General features: G+C 44.5%; 1 protein-coding gene and 1 non-coding gene across 3 annotated transcripts in view; one reads left to right on the top strand and one right to left on the bottom strand.

The window, feature by feature from the left end:
- The first annotated feature begins 7,751 nt into the window (after positions 1-7,751).
- LRP2 (LDL receptor related protein 2) overlaps positions 7,752-23,710 on the top strand; it is a 219,338-nt gene continuing 203,379 nt past the window's right edge. For both annotated transcript variants that reach the window (XM_032293063.1, XM_032293061.1), the window contains exon 1: positions 7,752-8,111. In XM_032293063.1, the coding sequence (XP_032148954.1) occupies positions 8,033-8,111 (79 nt within the window). In that variant the 5' untranslated portion in view covers positions 7,752-8,032. The remainder of the gene's footprint in view (positions 8,112-23,710) is intronic.
- LOC116561262 lies at positions 14,380-14,488 on the bottom strand. Its single transcript, XR_004273356.1, has one exon. It is a non-coding gene; the product is annotated as a U6 spliceosomal RNA (small nuclear RNA).

Consider the following 23,710-nt stretch of genomic DNA (forward strand, 5'->3'; position numbering starts at 1 on the left):
TGGGCTGGGGCTTGAGGAAGAAATATCAGTTGTTCAACCAGAGAGGAGAGAGGAAATAAGTATTTTTCTTTTTTGGTTTGCATTTTAACATCACTGAAGCGTAGGAACCAATATGCAGCTTCTCTGTTTTGAAATGCTTCTTGACATGCTGCGTCTTATGTCTGTTTCTTTTTTATTTGGTTTTATTTTAAGTTCTAGGATACATGTGCAGGATGTGCAGCGTTTGTTACATAGTTAAATGTGTGCCATGGTGGTTTGCTGCACCTATCAACCCATCACCTACGTATTAAGCCCAGCATGCATTAGCTATTTGTCCTGATGCTTGCCCTCCCCATGCCTCCCACCACCCACCAGGCCCCCGTGTGTGTTGTTCCCCTCCCTCGGTCCGTGTGTTCTCATTGTTCAGCTCCCACTTATAAGTGAGATATGACTGTTTCTCTTGACTGGATTTTAATCTACAGAATTATAGTCCTTTGCCCACTGTATTATTCAGTACTAGAAAAAGAAAATTAGCAGAAGTGGTTTCTAAATGGATTTTATGATTTTGTTCTTGATCTCTAGGTCTGAAATCTCAACTTAAAGACTTTATTGTCAAAATATTAAAGATTTGATTGTTCTATTTCAGGGATTCTTAACCTTGCACTATTGAAATTTGAGGACAGATAATTCTTTGTTGTGAGGGGCTGTTCTGTGCATTGCAGGATGTTTTAGAAGCATCCCTGGCCTCTATACCCTAGTTGACAGCAGAACTCCTCAGTTGTGATAATTAAATATGTAAAAAAAAAAAAGTCTCCAAATATTGCGAAATGTCCTCTATGGACATTAAAGAAATACTGCTCTATTTCAACTCACATTGCAAAGTTAATTGTAGGTCCTGAAGGCAAGTATGACTAAGGAGAAATTCGAACTGAAATACCTGAGGATGCTTTCCATGGTATTCAAGATCTCAAGATCACTTCAGCATAAATTGTTTCCTGTAAAGTCTGTTCAGCATCTAGATTCTGATTTGGTTGAAATGCCAGAAGCCAAATGCAGGCTTTGTGCTATCTTATTTCATTTATTTATTCACCAAACATTTACTGAGAGCCTGCCATGAACTGGTTCCTGTGCCAGGTTCTGGGGATTCGGTAGTGAACAAGATAGACCTGGCTCTTTTGACAGGCAGCTTGGCTGAATTCTGGTGCACATTCTTTTTTTTTCTGAGATGGAGTTTCGCTCTTGTTACCCAGGCTGTAGTGCAATAGTGCGATCTCGGCTCATCGCAACCTCCGCTTCCTGGGTTCAGGCAATTCTCCTGCCTCAGCCTCCTGAGTAGCTGGGATTACAGGCACGTGCCACCATGCCCAGCTGATTTTTTGTATTTTTTTTTTAGTAGAGACGGGGTTTCACTATGTTGACCAGGATGGTCTTGATCTCTTGACCTTGTGATCCACCCGCCTCGGCCTCCCAAAGTGCTGGGATTACAGGCGTGAGCCACCGCGCCGGGCCCGGTGCACATTCTTAAACCTGTGTTTTAGGAATGCGGAAGACAGCATTTACACCTAATGGTGACCTTGCGGTAACTGTCCTCACTGATTTCACTTGAAGGATCCTATGTACACCCTGACTAAATATAGGTGTTTTCTTCCTGCATATACTACTCCTTATCATATGCCTTTCTGTACCCTTCAGCCCTTTACAATCCCTGAGATAAGAGAATAGTGAGACTGATGGAATCATCTTGGCCCTCAAGACTCATTATCTAGCCAGATGTTTTCACTGATCTTTACTGGCGTAAACTGCTCTTGAGAGAGAAGAATTTAAACGTGGAAAGGTTAACAATTTTGACTTTATTAACTGTATTTCTAGTCTTCTTTATTGTGTACTCTGAAGTCTTCATGCACAGGCTCTTGACTCTGGTGCTAGTGGTGGTCCTGGACTGATGGGAGCATTCGTGATGGTCTTGCCCCGAGGTGACTGACTCCCAGGTACTCCTGCAATGATGTTTTTAAATCCTGGATTTTTTTTTTTTTTTTTCAGGAAAGCCTTAATTTTATTTAACTTTTTTTCAATCAATAAGACTTGTTAGGGCAGGGCACAGTGGCTCACGCCTGTAATCCTATCACTTTGGGAGGCCAAGGTGGGTGGATCACCTGAGGTCAGGAGTTCAAGACCAGCCTGGCCAACATGGTGAAAACCCATCTTTAAAAAAAAAAAAAAAAAATACTTGTTAGAGTCTCTGTTGCTTCTTTAAAACTTTGCCAAGTCTTGTCACATAACTTTATTTGCAAACCAAGAGGATTAGACCTGGTGTCTTCATTTTTGGTGTGGAAAATATGACTGCTGTACTGGCTGTCTCTTTAGATCTTGCTGTGGCTTTCCTGGCCCTGGCTGCACACCAGAGATATGCTGTGAATTTATGGCTCAGAACCTGGTCCTCAGACTGGTGAGCTTAAAGTTATTATTATTATTATTATTATTTATTTATTTTTTTTTTAAAGACAGGGTTTTACCATGTTGGTCAGGCTGGTCTTGAACTCTCGACCTCAGGTGATCTGCCTGTCTTGGCCTCCAAAGTGCTTGGATTACAGGTGTGAGCCACCATGCCCGGCTTATCATCATTATTTTTTAAAAGGCTTCAAGAAAAAAAGTATAAATACTGGAGCTAGCTAGTAGGTGAGATACTTTACGATGTCTTTTCAGCAATTGTTCATCATTTCAGCCTAGCTCTGTTTTACAAGGGACAGAGGTCCATTCAAGCTTACTCAATCAAAAGGGGGAATTTTTGTAAGGATATGCTAGGTTAGGATCAGGAACTGAGGCAACTCCATGACTCTGCCTCTCTGACCTATGTGTCTTAATCTTGCCTTCAAGCCTGTGAGAGCATGTAGTACGTGCTTGAGGAATCAAGTGGAGGCCAGTGTGGCTGAACTGTCAAGTAAAGTTTGAGAGACTGTCAAAGGCCAGATCATGCAAGGGTTTGTAGGCTATGCTAAAGTTTTTGCATTTTATTGTGAAATAATGGAAAAATAATTGAAAGATTGTAATCAGGCAAGTGGAATGGTCTGCATAATGACTAAAAAAATTATTCTGGCTGCAGAGGGAGAAGAGTTTTGAGAAGGCCATGGGAACACAACAAATGTGACAAGTGCTGGGCTGAGGGAAGTAAAGAGAGCCCTGAGGGCATACATATGTGATTTTCCCAATAACATTCCTTAGATATACTTTTTTCCCAGTCCAAGATCCACCCTGGGGTCATGCACTGCATATCTCAGCCTTTCTTTGTCTTTTATGACCTTACCATTTTTGAAGTATACAAAATATACTTCAAATACTCTACTTCAGTACTGAAATGTCCCACAGTTTGGACATTCTAAAATGAGGCCGGGCGCGGTGGCTCATGCCTGTAATCTCAGTACTTTGGGAGGCCGAAGCAGGTGGATCGCCTGAGGTCGGGAGTTCAAGACCAGCCTGACCAACATGGAGAAACCCCATCTCTACTAAAAATACAAAATTAGCCAGATTTGGTGGCATATGCCTGTAATTCCAGCAAGTCGGGAGGCTGAGGCAGGAGAATCGCTTGAACTCAGGAGGCAGAGGTTGTGGTGCACTCCAGCCTGGGCAATAAGAAAAAAAAAAAAAAAGAGAAAACATTGGTTTGATTTATGTTTTCTCATGCTTAGATTTGAGGCATGCACAGTAATACCACAGAAGTGCTGCTGTACCCTTCAGAGTGTATCATACCAAGAAGCACATGATGTCAGTTTGTCGTATATTAGTTTTGATTGTTGTGTTGACTTGATTCCTTGGTTCAATGTAGAGTCAAGGAACCAAGGTTCCTTGGTTCTATATATCTATATCTATATCTATGTCTATATCTATATCTATATATATCTCCAAAAAAGTGATCCAGTGATCCTCAAGTGATCCTCCTGCCTCGGCCTCCCAATGTGCTGGGATTACAGGCATAAACCACCATGTTGGGCCTGAACTTCATGCTTTAACATCTGTCCTGCATGCGTGTGCCAGATATGCTTTGTTCTAGATAACCCGTTAATATGCCTGACTACTTAGTCATCTTGCCTTGACCTCTTGCTTGTTTAGGTTTAGGATTGACTAATTTGTATTTATTAGTCAATCCTAAACCTGCATACTCTGCCTCATCTGTTCCTTTCGATAGAAACCATAGTAAAATTAGCCAATCCTAAACCTGCTTACTCTGCCTGATCTGTTCTTTTGGGTGGAAACCATAGTAAAGGAGCTTGCCCACACTTCTCCCCTTGCCCCCTGCCTCCCTCTGTGGTCCCTCGTGGCAAGATGTATGCTCCTTCTCTTGGGGTCTGTGAATAAAACAAACTATATTTTCAATGGCGTTTGTCTTCTGATCTGTTGACCTTATCATATTTAAATAATAATGAGACATATTAAAACATCTGCCATATTTTTCTGCTTAAAGTCACTTTTTCATTTTTTAATGAATAAATAATTTGTAGGGAGATACTTTAAACTTTTCTGGCTGAGATGAATATGAGAAATATATTTTACATGGTGACACTGTGAATTGTGTGTGTGTGTGTGTGTGTGTGTATGTTGGTTCGGGCTCCATCCTGCTGAGTTTGCAGTCTTAGGACATTGGACTGGAGCTGTTGAGGGGGCAGTTGGCTCTACGGCACTCAGGAGGAAAATGCACACACACTGAAACAGTAGTGTTATAAAGTTTTACATATCCTTTCCAAATGAAAGTTGTGTTAGCTTCTTTGTTGTTCTATTTCATTTGAATATAATTCTTGCCTTGACCTGCTAAATTGATTTCATAACCCTCTAATGGGTAATTACCTCTGTTTGCAAGAACTAGCTTGATAGAACTACCAAGTTGAATTGAAAATAGATGGGAGGGGGCACAACTGATAGCAAGGAGCTCTTGCTATAATTCAGATTGATGAGTGGATTGGTGAATTTGAGTTAACAGAATTTCATGATTGATTGGGAATGGGGGTGGAGAAAAGGAGGAGTCAGGAATGATGTAAATTTCAGCTTGGCTTCTGGGGCAATGGTGGCCCTGAGGTTTCATGATTTCAGCTGCACCTGCTGAGTTTGAATAAGAACAAATGCTTTTAAAGTATCTCCAGTAATTTGGTTTTGAGATAAATAAATAAAATAATACAGGTAAGCAAAAAAATATGTCAAAGACGTTCACAAATCTAGAAAGAATTTCACTTTTCAGTACTTTTCCCCGTCTTTTTTGTTTGACTGCTCTGAAAAGTCCTATATACATATATGGAGAGAGAAATGTGAAAACTAAATAAATTATCTTTTTGCATTATAGAGAAACAACACTGGCTTAAATTGCAACTGAAATAACCTGCACTTTCCCAGATACCAGTCTATAGATTTAATCCCCCCAATCTAGCAACAGGCATTCTCAGGTATGGATGCCAGAGATAAACACAAGCATGGTGCAGGCTGTTTTCAAACGTCACGACTTGGGGATTGCATTGAGAAAATGGCTTGTTCTAGTGAAAAAGCGTGTGGGTCGACATACAGAGTGCTGCGGATGATGGACTGTGCTCCGTTAGGTGGTCCCCCATGCCTGCCCCTTTTCTGCTCTCCTACCTCCGTTCTCCCTCCCTCCTTTCCCCTCTTTAGCGTTATTCTGGGATTAACGGCGGGGTCGGCCCCTTACACAAACGCAGCTGGCTAGTACGGTCAGCCTGAGCCCTGCTGTGCAACCACGTCAGGAATTCCAGTAAGTTGGCAACACTGGAGCACAAAGACAACAACAATTGAGGCACTCTTCAGTGCAGAAAGGAATGTTTGGAGCGCTGGCTGCTACAGTGAAAGGACACACACACACACACACACACACACACACACACACACGCTCGCGCCTGCGCGACCACGGGCGCACGGGAGGGAGCACAGCCCCTCCCGCACTTGTGGTCCCACCTCCAGCCCGGCGGCGGCTGCTCTTTGTAAGTCGAAGTTGTGGGGACGTTCATTGACTATGCAGCGCGGCCCCAGCGGGCGTCGGACAGGCTTGACCCCGGCGCGGTCTCGTACCGTCGCCCCGGCCGCCTGAAACAGGCATAAATCACCCACGAAGACTGCAGTGCAGCATCGCGCCCCCTCGCCGCCTCCCTCCTCCCTCTCGGGTCAGGTCGCCCCCTCCCTCCTCAGCCCCCAACTCTGCGGTCCCCAATCCTGCCTCCTCCTCCGCGCCGCACAGCGCCAACAGTTCAGTACAGGGAGGCAAATTAGAGATCCAGTGACTTTGGCCAGAGCACAGACTCCTGGATTTTCCAGTTCAGGAATCTCTCCCGCCTTTTCCCACAACGCTCCCCGCTCCACCTTTTTTGCTTCAAGCCTAAGTTTTCTGTTTTTGCGTCTATTTATCTCTTTTTGTCTTTCCAAAGTAACACCTATCCTCTCCCTCCTAGCCCCCCCAAACCCAAAGCTTGCGCCAACCACTACAGCCCACGGAAGATACGCGATCCGGACTGTTGGGGTCAGCAGAGCTGCAGACGACCGGTGCTCCGGGGAAAGGGGCTGGCAGTAACTGGCAGGCTCTCGCCCCCAGGGAGGGGAGGCAGCGGGAACCTGTCCAGCGACCACGTGCGTCCAGGGCTGTCTCCTCCGTGCGTCACGGCCCCCATCGCTGAAGAGAAAGGGCTCCTGATTTCTTGGACCAGGAGCCGGTGGCTGGCGTTAGCTGCCGCGCTGGTTCAGGGGCTGGAGCTGGAGATAATGGAATGGCCTCAGGGCCATAAACAGCTCCTCGCCACAGAGGACTCCCAGCACCGGGAAAAATGTTGCATCAACTCTCTTCCCCGCACGCCCCACACCCCCGCTGCCGTGGGCTCTGATGTCACGTGTAGGCTGAGGATCCTGCGCTGAGGGCGCGTGCAAGGCTCACTTGTGCTTTTGGGGTCCGGGCCTCTTGCCAGCCTGTCCAAAGCGGCCCTCTTAAAAAAGGATGCCGAAACCACAGAGAAGACGTTCACTGCTTTTCAATTTTGCTTCAAAATGAACAAACTTGTAAGAAGCGCAGTCTGGCCATGACACCTGCAGATGTGGTGCTGAATAATTGATAAACAAGGATCCAACCTCCCCAACAAAGATCCAGCTCCTCTCTAATTCGTAAAAACACAGAGCACCCCATTTCATCAGCCTGTATCCTATCGGGGAAACCACGACATCTGAAGGACCCTAGAGAGATCAGGCTAGGAATAAAAGTCACAGCTCTCCATCCCTCAGGCTCTTTACTCCTTCCCTTCCCTACCCCGCTTCTTTCCCTTCCTTTCTCCTTCCTTTTTTTCTACTTTTCTGGCTTCTGTCCTTTTCCATTTCTTATTTTTCGTTCTCTTCTCTATTCTTGACTTTCCTCCTCGCCTATTCCTTTCCATTGCTCATTTAGTAAAACTGCGTGCGTGCAGACTTCCCCGTGAGTTGCCTCGCCGGCTTCTGTGCGGGGCAAACCTTTCGGAGAGGCGAGGGCAGCGCATATGCGCGTGTGAGTGTGCCTGTGAGAGTGTGCGCACGGGAGAGTGCTTGTGTATGCACGCGTAAAGGGGACTGTGTGTCGGCGTTCAAGTGTGACTGGAATGTGCGCGCGTGTGTGACTGGTGTGTATGAGTCAACCTGTATTAGTTGATGTGACATTGTGGAGTGCATGCGTTCGTATGAGTGCGTGTGTGAGTGCGCACGCGCCTCTGGAGTGTGCAGGTGTGAGCGCGCGTGTGTTCGAGTGCCCACTCCTCCCCGAGCTGCAAAGTGCAGGGGGCGGGTCGGGCGGCAGGGGGCCTGCCCGCTGGATTCCCTTATGCTTGTTCCGGGGCGGTCGGGTCTAAAGGGCTTTATGCACTGTCTGGAGGGTGGGGACTGGCGGGGGTAGAAAACGGGATGCCTCGGGCGCGGGGGCAGGCTTTTGGCCACTAGGAGCGGGCGGAGGTGCAGACCTCAAGGAGCGTTCACTAGCGGAGGCGCTGCGGGTGCTGTGTGCTACGCGCGCCCACCTCCCGGGGAAGCAACTGCGAGGCCGGGGACCGTCGCGGGGATGGAGCGCCGGCCGGCGGCAGTGGTGTGCACGCTGCTGCTGGCTCTCACCGCCTGCCTAGCGCGGGCCAGTGGCCAAGGTAAGCGCCCGGCCAGAGCCTCTCGCGGAGCGCCCACTTCCCCGGCTGTGGCAGGGTCGGTTCCGCGAGAGGCCGGAGAGGAGCCCGGCCCGGCAGGGGCTAGGGCCGGGCTGCGGCTCGGGAGCTGCTCCCGGTGGGGCGCTCCAGTTGCTTTGCGAACCCGGAGCGGGAGCGCCCCTCCTTCGCTCTCCAGAAACTGAGCGGCAGCAAACTTGAGGAAGCAGCCCCGCCAGTTTCGGTGACAGCGCACCCCACGGAGACCCTTTGTTCCCGTGGGCGTTTGTCCCGACCCTTGTGGAAAGCGCTTTGCGGGAGAAGGAGGCTCTCTGCAGTCTGCAGACTGCCCTCTAGAGCAGAGTTCTCCCCGGGGCGGCGCGGTCCCGGGCTCTGCTCCGAGCGCAACTTTCCACCTGCAGTTCCCCTCCCTGGATCCTTTCGCGCCCAGGGCCGCGGGCCAGAGCACCCCTCCCACCACTGGCGAAACTTGGTCCCGCGGTGACCCCCAGAGACCGCTCTCACCATACAGATCATTTACGAGCCAAGATAAGGCCGGGAGGTGGGATTGGCCGAGAGAGCGGCTGAGGGACTGGAGTCTTTTCTTGAAGTTTTCCTTTCCAGCTGGGAGCTGGGGGCTTTTGTGTTGATGAATGGGGCCCGTCTGCTAGGCCAGAGTTTTGGGGCTCGAATGCAGAAAGGTTCTGGTGTGAAGTGCTTTAAACTTCTCTCAAGTTGTCCGAGATTTTATGTTTTAACAGAAACAGAGAAGGGGGAAAGAGAGGGAGAAAGAAGCGGAGAGAATAAAAATAGAAAGGAAAAGGAGAGAGTAAGACAAGCAAGTAGAGAGGAAAAGGAGAGAAGGAGGGGAGAGAGAGCGACTGGGAGGAGAGAGAGGAGAGAGGAGAATAGAGAGGAGAGAGGAGAATAGAGAAGAGAGAGAAGAGGGGAGAGAGAGAGAGAGAGAGAGACCAGACCGGGGATGAATGGGAAGGGCGAGGAGGAGGCTGGAACCGGCGAGCTCTCCCCCTGGCTTTGCGTTGCTAGGTAGCAGCTAGGAGCTGCGTGTGACCGACCACCAGACAGACAGAGCGGACGCTGCTGCCACCGCGGGGACTAATCTGTCTGTGGGGATGGAAGAGTCCCCCCTTTCCCCTCCTGCTCCTTCCCTCCCGTCGGACAACTTAATTGCTCTACAATGAAAATGAAACCCCTATTGTTGTAGGATTAGCCAATGCAATAAATTGATTTTCCTGGATCACATATTGGGGTTGACGGGTGGGGACTGTGGAGCCCCCATTTACGGAGGAGTGAGGGGAGGGCTTGTAGATGGGCCGTGGCATGTATTCAAATGGTTAATCTGCTTTCTTTCCTCAATTCTTAGCGTAAGCTCCTTAGAGGGAATCAAGTAAGTAATTATACAGCAACTCCTAGCAGCACCCATTTCAGACTTCCTGGGAAGAAGTTTGGAAACGCTAACAAACCCCACGGGTCTTGCAAAAGTCTTCGGAAAGGCAAGACAGGCAGGGAGAGATCATTAACAATCTTGCTTTGAATACCTTTTTTTCAGTGTGGTAACGCAGAAAGAGAGTTTATTATTATCGTGCAGTTTACACAATGCTTAGGGTTATATCTCATGTCCTAAATATAGATATGGGATTTACTATGTTCCTGTCAGTGCTCGGCAAAAGGAAATCTTACCTTGATTCACCTATATCTCTGTACAACAAAAAGAGATGTTCTTTTTCCTGAGTTGATGGTTTAGTCACTAAATAACCAGTTCTTACCCTTCTTCATAGTTTTTTGCAACCATCCATCTTCCATTCTATGATAATAATATATAATAATAATGTGTATATTAATAGTAACACAGCATACACATGTACCTGGCAGCCCCTGTTCTAAGCACTTCATACTTATTGACTCAATCTTCCTAATCCCTTGGAAGTAAGTACTCTTATTATCCCCGTTTTACAGATGAGAAAGGGGAGGCACAGAGCAATTCAGTAATTTGTCCCAGGTCATAATGCTAGAAAATGGGAAACTCAAGGGATTCTGAATTCAGAGTCTATAATTTAATTGCTACAGTATGTGGTTCTCTCTGTTTCTCTCTCTGTTTTTCTTTCTTTCTTTCTTTTTTTTTTTTTTGAGACAGAGTCTCTCACTTTGAAGTTTTCCTTTCCAGCTGGGAGCTGGGGGCTTTTGTGTTGATGAATGGGGCCCGTCTACTAGGCCAGAGTTTTGGGGTGGAGTGGAGTAGTGCAGACTCGGCTTACTGCAACTTCCACTTTCCGGGTTCCAGCGATCCTCACACCTCAGCCTCCCAAGTAGCTGGGACTACAAGCCCGGGGAACCATGCTCAGTTAATTTTTTTTTTATTTTATTTTTTTTTTTAGTACAGACAGGGTTTTGCTATGTTGGCCAGGCTAGTCTTGAGCTCCTGACTGCAAATGATCTGCCTGCCTTGGCCTCCCAAAGTGCTCAGATTACAGGCATGAGCCATCGTGCCCGCCCAGTTTCTTTTTTCTTTTGTACAAAAAATGTCATGCTCCCTAAGTTACTGTCCATATGTGAGGTTCCTAAAGAAGCTGAGGGGCAATTTGCAACTCCTCACCACCTGCTGCTTCATCACTGTGGATCTTTTTTCAGAATCTCTCCTCAGGTTTCTAAGACCTTAGCCCATGTCTCCTCATTCCAGGTCCTCCTACTTGGTCATTTTAAGATACATTTCCTCTGAATGTCCTCAGCCTGATACGTTGAGATTTCTAAATCTTGTAATGATCCTGACTTAATATATGAAGTAAAATACAGGGACATTATAAGAGCCTTTATTTAATTAAGCACTACATTTTAAACAGGATACCACTGCAAACTTTGCATCACTAAACATTGGAGGGAAAAAAAGAGCTCTGAGTATTCTATTGTTAGCCTTTGAAAAAAATTGTACCATATCTGTAGTTAACATTATTTGTATTTTCCTTATCTTTTGTGTAATGCTTGTCAAGAAAAAAACATTTTGAAGAGCCTCAATCTGCAGTCAAGCTGTTTGGGTTTCAACAAGGGCCTTACCACTTTCCAGCTGTGTGACCTTGGGAAAGTCAACCAACTTTGCATAGCTCAGATGCCTTATCTGCAAAATTGACAAGATAATAAGAGAACTTATCCAGTGACATCCTGTGAGCATAAAGAGATAAAATATGCAAAGTGCTTAGCATGGTGTAAGGCATGTGGACAGTGAAAACAAACTAGAAAATAAACCAAAAATAGAATATTATTATTATATATCAATACTTAAAGTAACATTCTTTTGCTGCCTGTTCATGTTTACAATTTTCAAATGTACATAGGAAAGTCTTCTTTAAGCATTTTTCACTAACAGTTCTCTGAAGACTTCTCAGACCCTAGGAAGTGATTAGAAGTTTTTTCTTTTTTTTTTGAGAAAATAGTATTGACCTTAAACAAAGTTGTATTCTATTTATTAATTTAAAAAACTTATTTTTCAAAAATAGAAATGGGGTCTCACTGTGTTGCCCAGGTTGGTCTCGAACTCTTGGCTGCAAATGATCCTCCTATCTCTGCTTCCCTAAATGCTGGGATTACAGGCAGGAGCCACCATCCGTGGCCCAATGTTATATTCTTTAATTCAATAAAAATGCGGTCATGTCCTTAAGAGTTAGTATCATCTTTTGTGATAATTATGTCTTCACATGAAGTTTATATGTTTAAAAGGATTGTGGGGCCAATAGCAAACATGTATTGTTTTTATTCCATCACATCTCTGGAACCTCACAGCTGCTTTCATTGAAGTTGTTGGCTTCTCTTTCTCTACTTGAAAAAGTTTCTCTTTACTCATCTTCCTAAGACTTCTGCCTGAACTCCCTTCAGTCAAGCAACTATCTCATTTTAATAGAAACTCAGACTTTTTACAGCTAGAGGGAATCTCAGATATCAACTGGTCTGCTTGCATTTTTTTTTATTACAGATAAGCAACTAGCCCAGGAGGGAGAAGAAAGCGGCTGAGGGGGGGTGAAACGGAAGGGAGTTAATATGTTTCTTGCCTGAGGACATGTGCCTTTTTTTTTTTTTTTTTGAGACGGAGTTTCGCTCTTGTTACCCAGGCTGGAGTGCAATGGCGCGATCTCGGCTCACCGCAACCTCCGCCTCCTGGGTTCAGGCAATTCTCCTGCCTCAGCCTCCTGAGTAGCTGGGATTACAGGCACGTGCCACCATGCCCAGCTAATTTTTTGTATTTTTAGTAGAGACGGGGTTTCACCATGTTGACCAGGATGGTCTCGATCTCTTGACCTCGTGATCCACCCGCCTCGGCCTCCCAAAGTGCTGGGATTACAGGCTTGAGCCACCGCGCCCGGCCGGACATGTGCCTTTGATAACTCTAAGGTATAAACTTAAAGTGGACCATTTTTTAGATTCATGCCTTCTGAATGCTTCCACCTCTTTGGTTGAGATTTCTAGATTCCTTGATAAGGCACAGCCTGATGAGCAGATGAATCTTAAAAAAAAAATTGGATGGGTTACCTGTCCCAGGCCAGAGAGGAATCCTGTAATAAGTTATTACAAACGTGTACCATGTGCTTTCAGCCTGGTCCAGAAGTGATGCCATGACAATGTCCCTGCTCCTAATGACCATACCTCCAGACCCATTTTTCAAATTCTTGTGCCATCAAAGCACATTCCTAAAGATCTTTGGGTTTTGTAGTGCAGGCTGCGGTAGGACTAGGTTTTTAGGCTTAATAAATGTAATTATTAGGACATAGTTATTGTTCCTGCTCTCTAGGCAGGCACTGTAAAAACCCTGACAGGTTTAAAATTTTTTTTTTGTTTGAGATGGAGTTTCACTCTTGTTGCCCAGGCCGGAGTGCAATGGCGCAGTCTCAGCTCACCACAACCTCCAACCTCCGCATCCTGGGTTCTAGCGATTCTCCTGCCTCAGCCTCCTGAGTAGTTGGGATTACAGGCATGTGCCACCACACCCAGCTAATTTTGTGTTTTTAGTAGAGACAGGGGTTTCTCCATGTTGGTCAGGCTGGTCTCCCAACCTCAGATGATCCGCCCACCTCAGCATCCCAAAGTGCTGGGATTACAGGCATGAGCCACCGTGCCTGGCCAAAATTTTTTAATTAAAATTTTAAATTATCATTCTCAAATAATGTTATCAAGAACCTAGATGTATTTCCTGTGTGATCTGAAGCAAGCACATTGTCACGTTGGCTTTGGAGTTTCTGTTAAGTCTTTTTTTTTTTTTTTTAAAGACGGGGTTTCACCATGTTGGTCAGGCTGCTCTTGAACTCCCAACCTCAGGTGATCCGCCCGCCTTGGCCTCCAAAGTGCTTGGATTACAGGCGTGAGCCACCACTCCTAGCCTCTGTTAAGTCTTAGTAGCTACAACAAGGTAAGTAGAAAGTAGAAGGTGCTTATGAAAGAGCGTTGAATTGATAGGAAAGTGATTCTCAAGGTTGACTGCATGAATTTAGAGCAACTAAAAAGTACTAATTGTGAAGCCCTATTCTAGTATGGAAAAAATAAGCTTGATGGAAACTTTGGTATAAATCAAATGATTATATCATATCCTGTTAACTTTATAGTCTTGAGTAATTAAAAAATGTTACTGCTATTGTGTATTCTGTGAATGTTTATTTTTTTTCCGTGAAAATTTATTAATGTCAACAGTGTGCTGATGAGTCGATAGTATCAATACTACAGAAAGATTAAGGGAGATGAGAACTGAAAAGAAGTGTCTAGATCTCACAATTAAAATGGACTGCAGTTTTGCATTTCAGATTCTGAGATAGTCATTGACTCATTCCTAATAACCCTGCTCGGAATCTCACTAGCATTAGAAAGATTGGAGATGTTTCAGCATCAGAGTTTTGGGATGCTTCTTGATAACGATCAGATAGTAGTTGTTTTGAAATGTCAAGAGCATTTCTGTGGTTCTTCATGTGGTCCTAATGGAAATGTTTTCTAAGTAATTTCTTGACAGTTACAGCATTTTGAGATACAGTGGGAAGGGCTTGTGATTTTGAAGCTAGAGGATCTGGGTTTGATTCCTAGCCCTGCTGTTTATTATCTGGGAAATCCAGTACTACACACTCTGGATGCTCTGGGGCAGTTTTCTTATCTATAAAATGGGCATATATCTACTTCACGGGGTGGTTATGCAGAGTCAATGAATGTGAAACGTTTAATAAACTGTGAAGTCTCATACAGATTTCTATTCATCATCGTCATTATTATTATTTTATTTAACTTTGTAAAAAATATGGAACACTTCATGAATTTGCCTGTCATCCTTGCGCAGAGGCCATGCTAAACTTCTTTGAATTGTTCCAGTTTTTTAGTATATGTGCTGCTGAAGCAAGCACTCCATTTATCATTATTATCCTCTATGAGAATTTTACTTTTTCCAGACTTGAGGGGAGGGAGATATTGCAGTATTTTAGTATGTTCTTTACAAATGGGTCTGTGAATGATGCACCTGTGCGTGTTGTTACATCTTTATAGTGGCTACCACAACTTCACATATTATTTAGTACTGTTATGTTTGTGAATGTCACAAACCCAAGTTAAACTGCCTGAAGCCAAAAAGGAAATTTATTGAAAGACATAGTTGAGGCTGGGTTTGGTGTCTCACTCCTACAAATCCCAGCACTTTGGGAGGCTGAGGTAAGAGAATTGCTTGCGCCCAGGAGTTCGAGAACCAGCCTGGGCAGCACAGTGAGACTCTGTCTCTACAAAAAATGCAAAAATTTAGCTAGGCATGATGGTGTGGCATTGTGGTCCCAGCTACTTGGGAGGCTGAGGTGAAACAATCACTTGAGCCCAGGAGGTCAAGGCTGCAGTGAGCTGTGATCGCGCCACTGCACTCCAGCCTCAGCAATAGAGCAAGACCCTGTCTCAAAGAAAATAGATATATAGTTGAAAAGATACAGATAATTAGGTTGATCCATTTGAGACTGATTTTTTTTTCTAGGCAGAAATAGTCAAATATTGACAATTTTATTTGGTTCAACCTAATATAAAATGGAGGCTCAAACTATGTCATGCCAATCTTGTTTTTCTTTCCATCTCCTGGCTCTGAGATGACTCCATTCTTTTTTTTTTTTTTTTTTTTGAGACGGAGTTTCGCTCTTGTTACCCAGGCTGGAGTGCAATGGCGCGATCTCGGCTCACTGCAACCTCCGCCTCCTGGGTTCAGGCAATTCTCCTGCCTCAGCCTCCTGAGTAGCTGGGATTACAGGCACGCACCACCATGCCCAGCTAATTTTTTGTATTTTTAGTAGAGACGGGGTTTCACCATGTTGACCAGGATGGTCTCGATTTCTTGACCTCATGATCCACCCGCCTCAGCCTTCCAAAGTGCTGGGATTACAGGCTTGAGCCACCGCGCCTGGCCGACTCCATTCTTAAACATGTTCTCCTTTGATGTAAAGTGGCTGTCAGTGGCTCTGGAGCCACCTCCTCATGTCCACTGGGAAATAATAAGGGTTTTAATCTTAACTATTCCCAGCAAAAGTTTCAGTTGCATCTTAGGGGCTCTGCTTAGATCGTAAGCTCATTGGAGAATCAGTCAGTGAAACCAGGGTCATGATGTGTTCCCACGGCTTAGTCTTGGGCTATATACTCAGTCCTTGAGATCATGTACTAATGGGTGGAGTCCAGAGAGAAACTGGGGTAAGGCTATTGGGAGAATGGCGAACAGATGCTGGGATGCAAAAATAACAGGTGTCCAGCATACCTTATCGGATAAAATTGACGGGCGATGTTATTCCCATTTTATATGTGAAGATGCACTTGAAAAAGCTACAGAAATTTCTTGAGCGGGTAGCTCTGGAATAACTTACAGAATTGAAAGGAGAAAAGCATTGGAAACACTATGATAAAAGGCGTGGTGATCTGTGCTCATGTGAACATGTTGCAACTTTAAGTTTAGAAGGAGAACAGGGCAAAGAAAGACTTTTAGAAGGTTTATCGGGATCCTAAAGTTTTCTTATTTGGAGCAGAACTTTGTGATAGGAAAGTTCTGGAAATTGAGCTGAGATCAGACTACAGGATCCCTTGAGTCCAGTGTAGTATTTCATTTTTCTGGGAATCTTAGGCTCTTGCTCCTTTTCCAATTTACTTCACTCCAATGTTTATGTTCCTAAGACTTTGTCCCTTTTCCAAGCACTAGTCCTCAGCTATAAGGATGGGGTAGAGAGAAAGAAGCTTCAAGAGTCTGGAGACAGGATAAGATGCTTCTGTGGAAACACAATACATCTTGGAACATATCTGAGCGTCCTTAGCACTTCACCTATGGACTTCTCCCGTAAATGGTAGAACAGGTATCCATAACGCCTTATTGGATTAATTCAGAAATGCCAGATATATGTACTCTTTGCTGATGCTAACTTTGTTGGTCTCTAACTGAAGTCTTATCTCTAATCACATTGGCTGAGAAAATGGAGACATTATCATTCCGAAAGTAGGATGGTTAGCTTTTACATTTGGGCACTTTTGATTTAGGATAGCACTGAAAAGAAATGTAAGTCTTTCCTAGATAATGACAGACTAGACAATTTGAAGTTTTACTTTTGGTCATTAGCCCTCAGATCATGCCTGACCCCCAGGTTATTGGAAACAGTGAGAAATGAATGAAAGGAGGAAATGTAATTATCATTCTGTGCATTGAATAGTTGAGCCACTATTACCATGGATACGATGGCGTGTTTATTGTCCAGATCTTGAGATCCAAGTTTGCAAGCAATACCCAAGGTCTCCTTTAAATTTATGTACTATCAGCCAATAACACATGAAGATTCCTAGTATTTCCTCACTGATCTACTGATTCACATTAGGTGACAGCGTAAGTGCCTTTGAAGGTGTTGAGGAAACCTGAAAAAGAGGAAAAGGAAAGTAGGTACACTTCTGTATTGCTGGACATTCTTAGACTCCTATATAAAAATATTCTGTCTTACAGTGTCAGTGATTTGCATGTCACTTTGGCCCCAGTTCTTTGGTTTTTATCTCATTAACAAAGAGAACATTTCCTGCGTAAAGGTTGAAAAAAATCAAAATCATTTATTTTTTGAGATAAGGTCTCACTTGATCACCCAGGGTGGAGTGCAGTGAGGTGAACACTGCAGCGTCCACTTCCTAGGCTGAAGCGATCCTCTCGGCTTAGCCCCTTCAAGTAGCTGGGACTACAGACACATATCACCACACACAGTTAATTTCTATATTTTTTGTAGAGATGGGGTTTCTTCATATTGCTCAGGCTGGTCTCAAACTCCTGAGCTCAATTGATCCTCCCGCCTCAGTGCCCCAAAGTGCTGGGATTATAGGCATTAGCCACCATGCCCCACCAGAATAATTTATTTTATCAGAAAATTCTTAAAGTTGAATTTAAGAATGGAAGCATTTTATCTGAAATATGGCAATCCTACCCACACTTTAGTCTCACTAGAAGGGAGGTGATACATGCTAGCATGTACTTCCACACTGGTTTAATTTTGATGTAGGGGAGGGTGTGGAGGATACTTTTTATTGCAAGAAACAGAAAACCCAACTCAAAATGGCCTACACAATAAACGGTATTTCTTGGCTCATATGAGTAAAAAATACTGAGGCAGAGTGGGGTTCAGGCGAGGTACAGTCAGGGCTCCAGTTCTCTTTTTTTTGTGTGTTTTTCTTGACCTTACTCCCCTCTAAGTTTCACCTTTGTGTTCAGTCTGGCTTCCCATATGATTGTGATATGGCTGCCAGGGCAAATGTGGCTACGTGTTTCCTTGATCCTGTCTAGGGGGAATTCAACTTTGAGAAGGTTTCAGTTATGTTCTCAAAAGTATTATTTCATCACAATAACTTACAGAATGTTATAATTTCTAAGGACCCTAGATAAAGTCAGCTAGCTCCCTAAACTTGGCATATCATCAAAATCACCTGAGGAACTTTAAAAAGTATATAGATTCTTAAATCAAAATCCATCCTAGCTAAAGCAGGGATATAAAAATCTGTATTTTAAAAATATTTTATTTTATTTTACTTTCAGTTCTGGGATACATGTGCAGAATGTGCAGATTTGTTACATAGGTATACATGTGCCATGGTGGTTTGCTGCACCTATCAACCTGTCATCTGTTTTATTTTTTATTTTTAAAATTTTTTCAATTTTTATTTATTTATTATTATTCTTTTAGTGACGGGGTCTCCCTATGTTGCCCAGGCTGGAGTGCAGTGGCTGTTCACAGGTGCCGCCCCACTGCTGATCAGCACTGGAATACTATCAGCACTGGAGTTTTGACCTGCTGCGTTTCCTACCTGGGCCGGTTCACCCCTCCTTAGGCAAACTGGTGGTACCCCCGCTCCCAGGAGGTCACCATACTGATGCCCAACTTAGTGCAGACACCCTATTGGCATAGCGCACTGCAGCTGAGAACTCCTGGGCTCAAGTGACCCTCCCACCTCAGCCTCCCAAGTAGCTGGGACTACAGGCACACACCACCGTGCCTGGCGTCATCTAGGTTTTAAGCCTCACATACATTTGGTATTTCTCCTAATGCTCTCTCTCCCCTTGCCCCCCACCCCCTGACAGGCTCCAGTGTGTGATGTTCCCCTCCCTGTGTCCATCTGTTCTCATTGTTCAACTCCCACTTATGAGTGAAAACATGCGGTGTTTGGTTTTCTGTTCTTGTGCTAGTTTGCTGAGAACGATGGCTTCCAGCTTCATCCATGTCCTTGCAAAGGACATGAACTCATTCTTTTTAATAGTTGCATAGTATTCCATGGTGTATATGTGTCATAACCAACCCAAATGCCCATCAATGATAGACTAGATAAAGAAAATGTGGAAAATCTGTATTTTTAAGAGTTTCCAGGTGATTCTGAGGTCTGGACAAATTTTGGGAATGTCTGATCTATGTAACCCCTCTCATTTTTTGGTTTTGTAAACAGACTTAGGTATGAACTGACTTGCCACTGCAAATTTTTTCAGTGGCAGTTAAGTATACTCTGTTAAATCTCTTTCTTTTGGATGGGAATGTTACAAGGCAGCTACATTAACAAGGACAGGACTCTAAGTCTGAGGGTAATATGAAGTACTGCCCCATTCCTGGCCACCTCCTTTTTTGGCCAGCATGGCAGGTCCTGAAACCCTCCCTAAATGTCCCACTGTTTGTGTCTTAATGGTATGCTTTGCTCTTACCTTGGACAACTTTAAAGTCCCCCTTCCCCCAGACCCTACCAAGGTCATTAGATTTATTGAGGTAAACAACTGTTGCAGGTCCTCTGATCTTTTCTCACCTAAGTCAGGAATTAATCTCAGAGCACTCCTGACATAGCCCACTGGCTTCTAGAGAAGCTGTTTGTTCTGCGCTTGGAATGGAAGTGTAGATAAACTTCATAGCTCATTTCCTTTGTATCCTAGCCTCAACCCTTTGTTGACCTCACTGGGACTTACAGTTCATTGATCCTACTGCCTCTTCACTGTCCCTCAAATCATCTATTAATTCCTCAATTTATATTTTATGGCCATGATTAACTTCACTTCCTTGCATATATACACCCGCAGCAGCTTGGCTTCTTTATCTGGCTCTGTTGTGCTTCGCAAGATCCTGATTCTGGTTAAATCCAATTCTCCACATCTGCAGCTCTGTAGCTAAACGTGGCAGGAGAAAAATACAAGTATACTGACTAGCCTTGCTTTACATTCATGAAGCTAATCTCAAGCTCAGGACTTGCTTCTTAGCTTGTCCAGTGCCTCTCCTGCTTCCTTGTATCTTCTCCTCTTTACTCAAACCTCTGATATCACCTGCTCAGCTGTAGAGTTAGCTTTTTAAAAAATGTGAAAATAGAAGCAACCAGAAGAGAACTCCATACATTTCTATAACTCTGCTATCATCATTTGAACTTCAGCTTATAGATTCTGTCTTTCCTCCTATTATTCTGGAAGAATATTCCATGTTTTTAAGTCCAACCACTTCATTCATGCTCTAGATCCCATTCCCTCTCACCTCTCTGCAATTGTCCCCTCTGTCTTTTATGAAATCCTCTTTTTTCCACATTCCCTTCTAGCTGTCACTCTGTTTTTTTCTGTTCCATTTTATAGTAAAATTCTTATACAGATGTGCCTATATCCACTGTAGTTACCTTTCTTTTTTTATTTTTTATTTATTTATTTATTTTTTTTGAGACGGAGTTTCGCTCTTGTTACCCAGGCTGGAGTGCAATGGCGCGATCTCGGCTCACCGCAACCTCCGCCTCCTGGGTTCAGGCAATTCTCCTGCCTCAGCCTCCTGAGTAGCTGGGATTACAGGCACACACCACCATGCCCAGCTAATTTTCTGTATTTTTAGTAGAGACGGGGTTTCACCATGCTGACCAGGATGGTCTCGATCTCTTGACCTTGTGATCCACCCGCCTCAGCCTCCCAAAGTGCTGTATTTTTATTTTTATAAAGACAGGGTTTCACTATGTTGGCTAGGCTGGTCTTGAACTCCCGACCTCAGGTGATCCACCTGCCTTGGCTTCCAAAGTGCTTGGATTATATGCATGAGCCACCACGCCTGGCCTGTAATTATCTTTCAAAATTTTCCTCAAATCCATGACATTTTCTTTAGCTCCTACCCTTGACAGATGATAGTTTTTTGGTTAAAATCAGTCATGACCTCCATGCTGTTAAATCTGAAGATTCATTTTCAGCTCTGGTCTTATTTAATTGGTTAGCAGCATCAGACACAGTGTATGCTGACTTCCTCCTTCAAACACTTAATTAGATGTTCAAGAAATTGCATTCTCCTGGTTTCTTTTCTTTCTTGCTGGCTTTGCCTTGGTATCTCATGCTTGTTCCTGTCTATTTCCCCAACCTGTTTTCATCTCTAGTTATACTACCTCCTTGGTGGCCTCATCCTGTCTCATGGCCCTCTTTGAAGCAGGGGGTGGTTTCCCAACTCAGGGAGGCAGCATGGACTGTGGTGGAAAGAACATCAGATATCAGGTCAGGACATTCATGGGTCTTGTTCCTGAAGAAAGAAGGAAAAATGGGCATAAACAAAGAGGGCCCCAGGCTGCTGAAAAGGACCCAGGGCCACTTGTCCCTGGGGATAGTCTCTGTCATCTCAGTCCCCATACTTTTTTTTTTTGTTTTGCAATGGAGTCTCACTCTGTCACCCAGGCTGGAGTACAGTGGTGTGATCTTGGCTTACTGCAACCTCTGCCTCCCGAGTTCAAGCAGTTCTCCTGCCTCAGCCTCCTGAGTAAGCTGGGATGACGGGTGCATGCAACCATGCCTGGCTAATTTTTGTATTTTTGTAGAGACGGGGATTTCACCATGCTGACCAGGCTGGTCTACAACTCCTGACCTCATTGTCCTCCTGCCTCAGCCTCCCAAAGTGCTGGGATTACAGGCATGAGCCCCTGTGCCTGACCTCAGTTCCCGTATTTTTGAGGACTCCATATGTACTTCTTTACCATGTACATGCTGACAACTTTCAAATTTATGAATCTAATTCAGACCACTACCCTAGTCTAGACCTACATATCCAACTCTTCACCTGAAGTGCTCACCTGGCTGGCTAGTAGTAATCTCAGACTTAATATGTTCAAAATGGAACGCCTGATCTCCACTAACGCCCAAACCCGCTTTCCATGTGGAATTTATCATCTCCGCAAATGGCTTCTCCATCCTTGCTCAGGCCTCAAACTGTTTCCTACTTTGACTTTTCTTGTGTATTTCTATCCCATACAGAATTCCTTAGAAAATCCCATTGTCTTGATCTTCAAAATTAATCTAGAATCCGATTACTTGTCATCATCTTCACCTCTGCCATCGTGATTCAACAGCTACTCTCTTTTACCTGGATGCTTGCAATAGCGTCCATACTGGTTTCCTTGCTCTAGCAACTTTTTTTAGAACATCAGTCAGATCACAGTAGTCCTCTGTTCAGAAGCTCTCATGGTTTCTGTCATACACAGGTTGGATTGCTCAAAAACACACTGAAATGGAGCTTGGAGTACAAGATATTTATTAAGATCAATGCCTGTGAAGGGAAAGGGAGGAAGCAGGATGGGCAGAAGAAGAAGTTGAACTCTGACAGCTCTTCATCAACCCAGAGGAGGCTCTGGAGCAAGACTTGCGTGTTAGAATGTCCTGTGTCAGGTTGAAATGGCCTTGCTTAGTCACTGGATGTGGCCTGTCTTGGGAAGGACATGGCTTTGGACAGGTGGCTTTCTATAGTTGAGGCAGACCCCAAAGGAGCTGATTGCAGGAAGAAAGTCCTTCCTCGAAGCTGGTCCTTCCCATAAGGGGAAGCTGCATGGCATGTCTCCGGGTGTACCACTGCTTCCCATCTCGTGAAGAGCCAAAGTTCAAGTCCTTACTATGATCTGCAAGCCCCTAACCATTTGGCCTTCACATCACCTCCCTGACCTCAGTTCCTTCTCCTCTCTCCATGCACAGTGCTCCAGGCAGTGACATCCTTGTTTTCCCTGACATGTGAGCACCTTTGGGCCTTGGCACTTGCTCCCTCTTTTCCTGAATGCTCTCACCTCAGATGGTGCATGACTCACTTCCTTTCCTCTTACAGGTCTTTGCTCATAAGTCACCCTCTCCGTGTGGCCTTCTCTGATTCTTTCCCAATCTCCTTCCTGATTTACTTTCTCCATTGCATTTACCACCATCTGACATAAGGTATGTAACTTAATTAGTTGTTTGCCTAGTTCCTTACTTATTGTCTTCCCTTCTCTGAGATATAAATGGCACAAGGGGAGGGATTTTCATCTCTTTTATACATGGCTTTCCCTAGTGTCCAGAATAGGACTACATACATGAATATACATTGAATAAATGAATGGACAGATGCCACCATGGGTGCCAAGAAGGGGCATCTTTAGCTGATCACCATTCCCTGGTACTACCAGCCCTTAATTCCTTGAGGCCCCTGGAGGGAGGCCCCATCAGGGTACTGATGGAGAAAAGAGAAAATTGCTGTCTCTATCAAAGCAAGTGGCTTAGCAACGCTGTTTCTCTCTATTTGGCTCCCCTCTTTTCTCTACCCCAGTGCCTCCCACTCCCGCCCTGCTGGTGATTCCCAGTGCATTTGAGAGTAGCTGAATCCACATCCTTCTTTTTAACTTCCATCCCAGATACTTGGTTACCCTGTGAGAATTCCCCTGTACATACAGAATGGGTCATTCTGCTATTTTTAGTACAGATTTGATACAGTAGCTTTTACAAAAAGATAAGTCAAAGTTTTTAGACTTCATGTTAGTGGACTGTCATTCTGTATTTAAACAGAACACAAAAGAAAGCTGTCTGAGACCCATGACAGTGAAAACAGCCTTGATTAAACAAAAGGCCCTCTTTGAAGAGGGGAGTGGTTTCTCCACTCAGGGAGGCAGCATGGATTGTGGTGGAAAGAACATCACATGTCAAGTCAGGACATTCATGAGTCTTGTTCCTGATGAATGAAGGAAAAATGGGCACAACCAAAGAGGGCCCCCGACTGCTGAAAAGGACCCATGGCCACTTGTCTCCTGGGCATAGTCTCCCTCATCTCAGTCCCCTCTCTTTCTCTCTCTCTCTCTCTTTCTTTCTTCTTTCTTTCTTTCTT

This window comes from Sapajus apella, unplaced genomic scaffold (assembly GCF_009761245.1).
Source record: "Sapajus apella isolate SASKATOON/1434 unplaced genomic scaffold, GSC_monkey_1.0 scaffold28, whole genome shotgun sequence".
Lineage (NCBI taxonomy): Eukaryota > Metazoa > Chordata > Mammalia > Primates > Cebidae > Sapajus > Sapajus apella.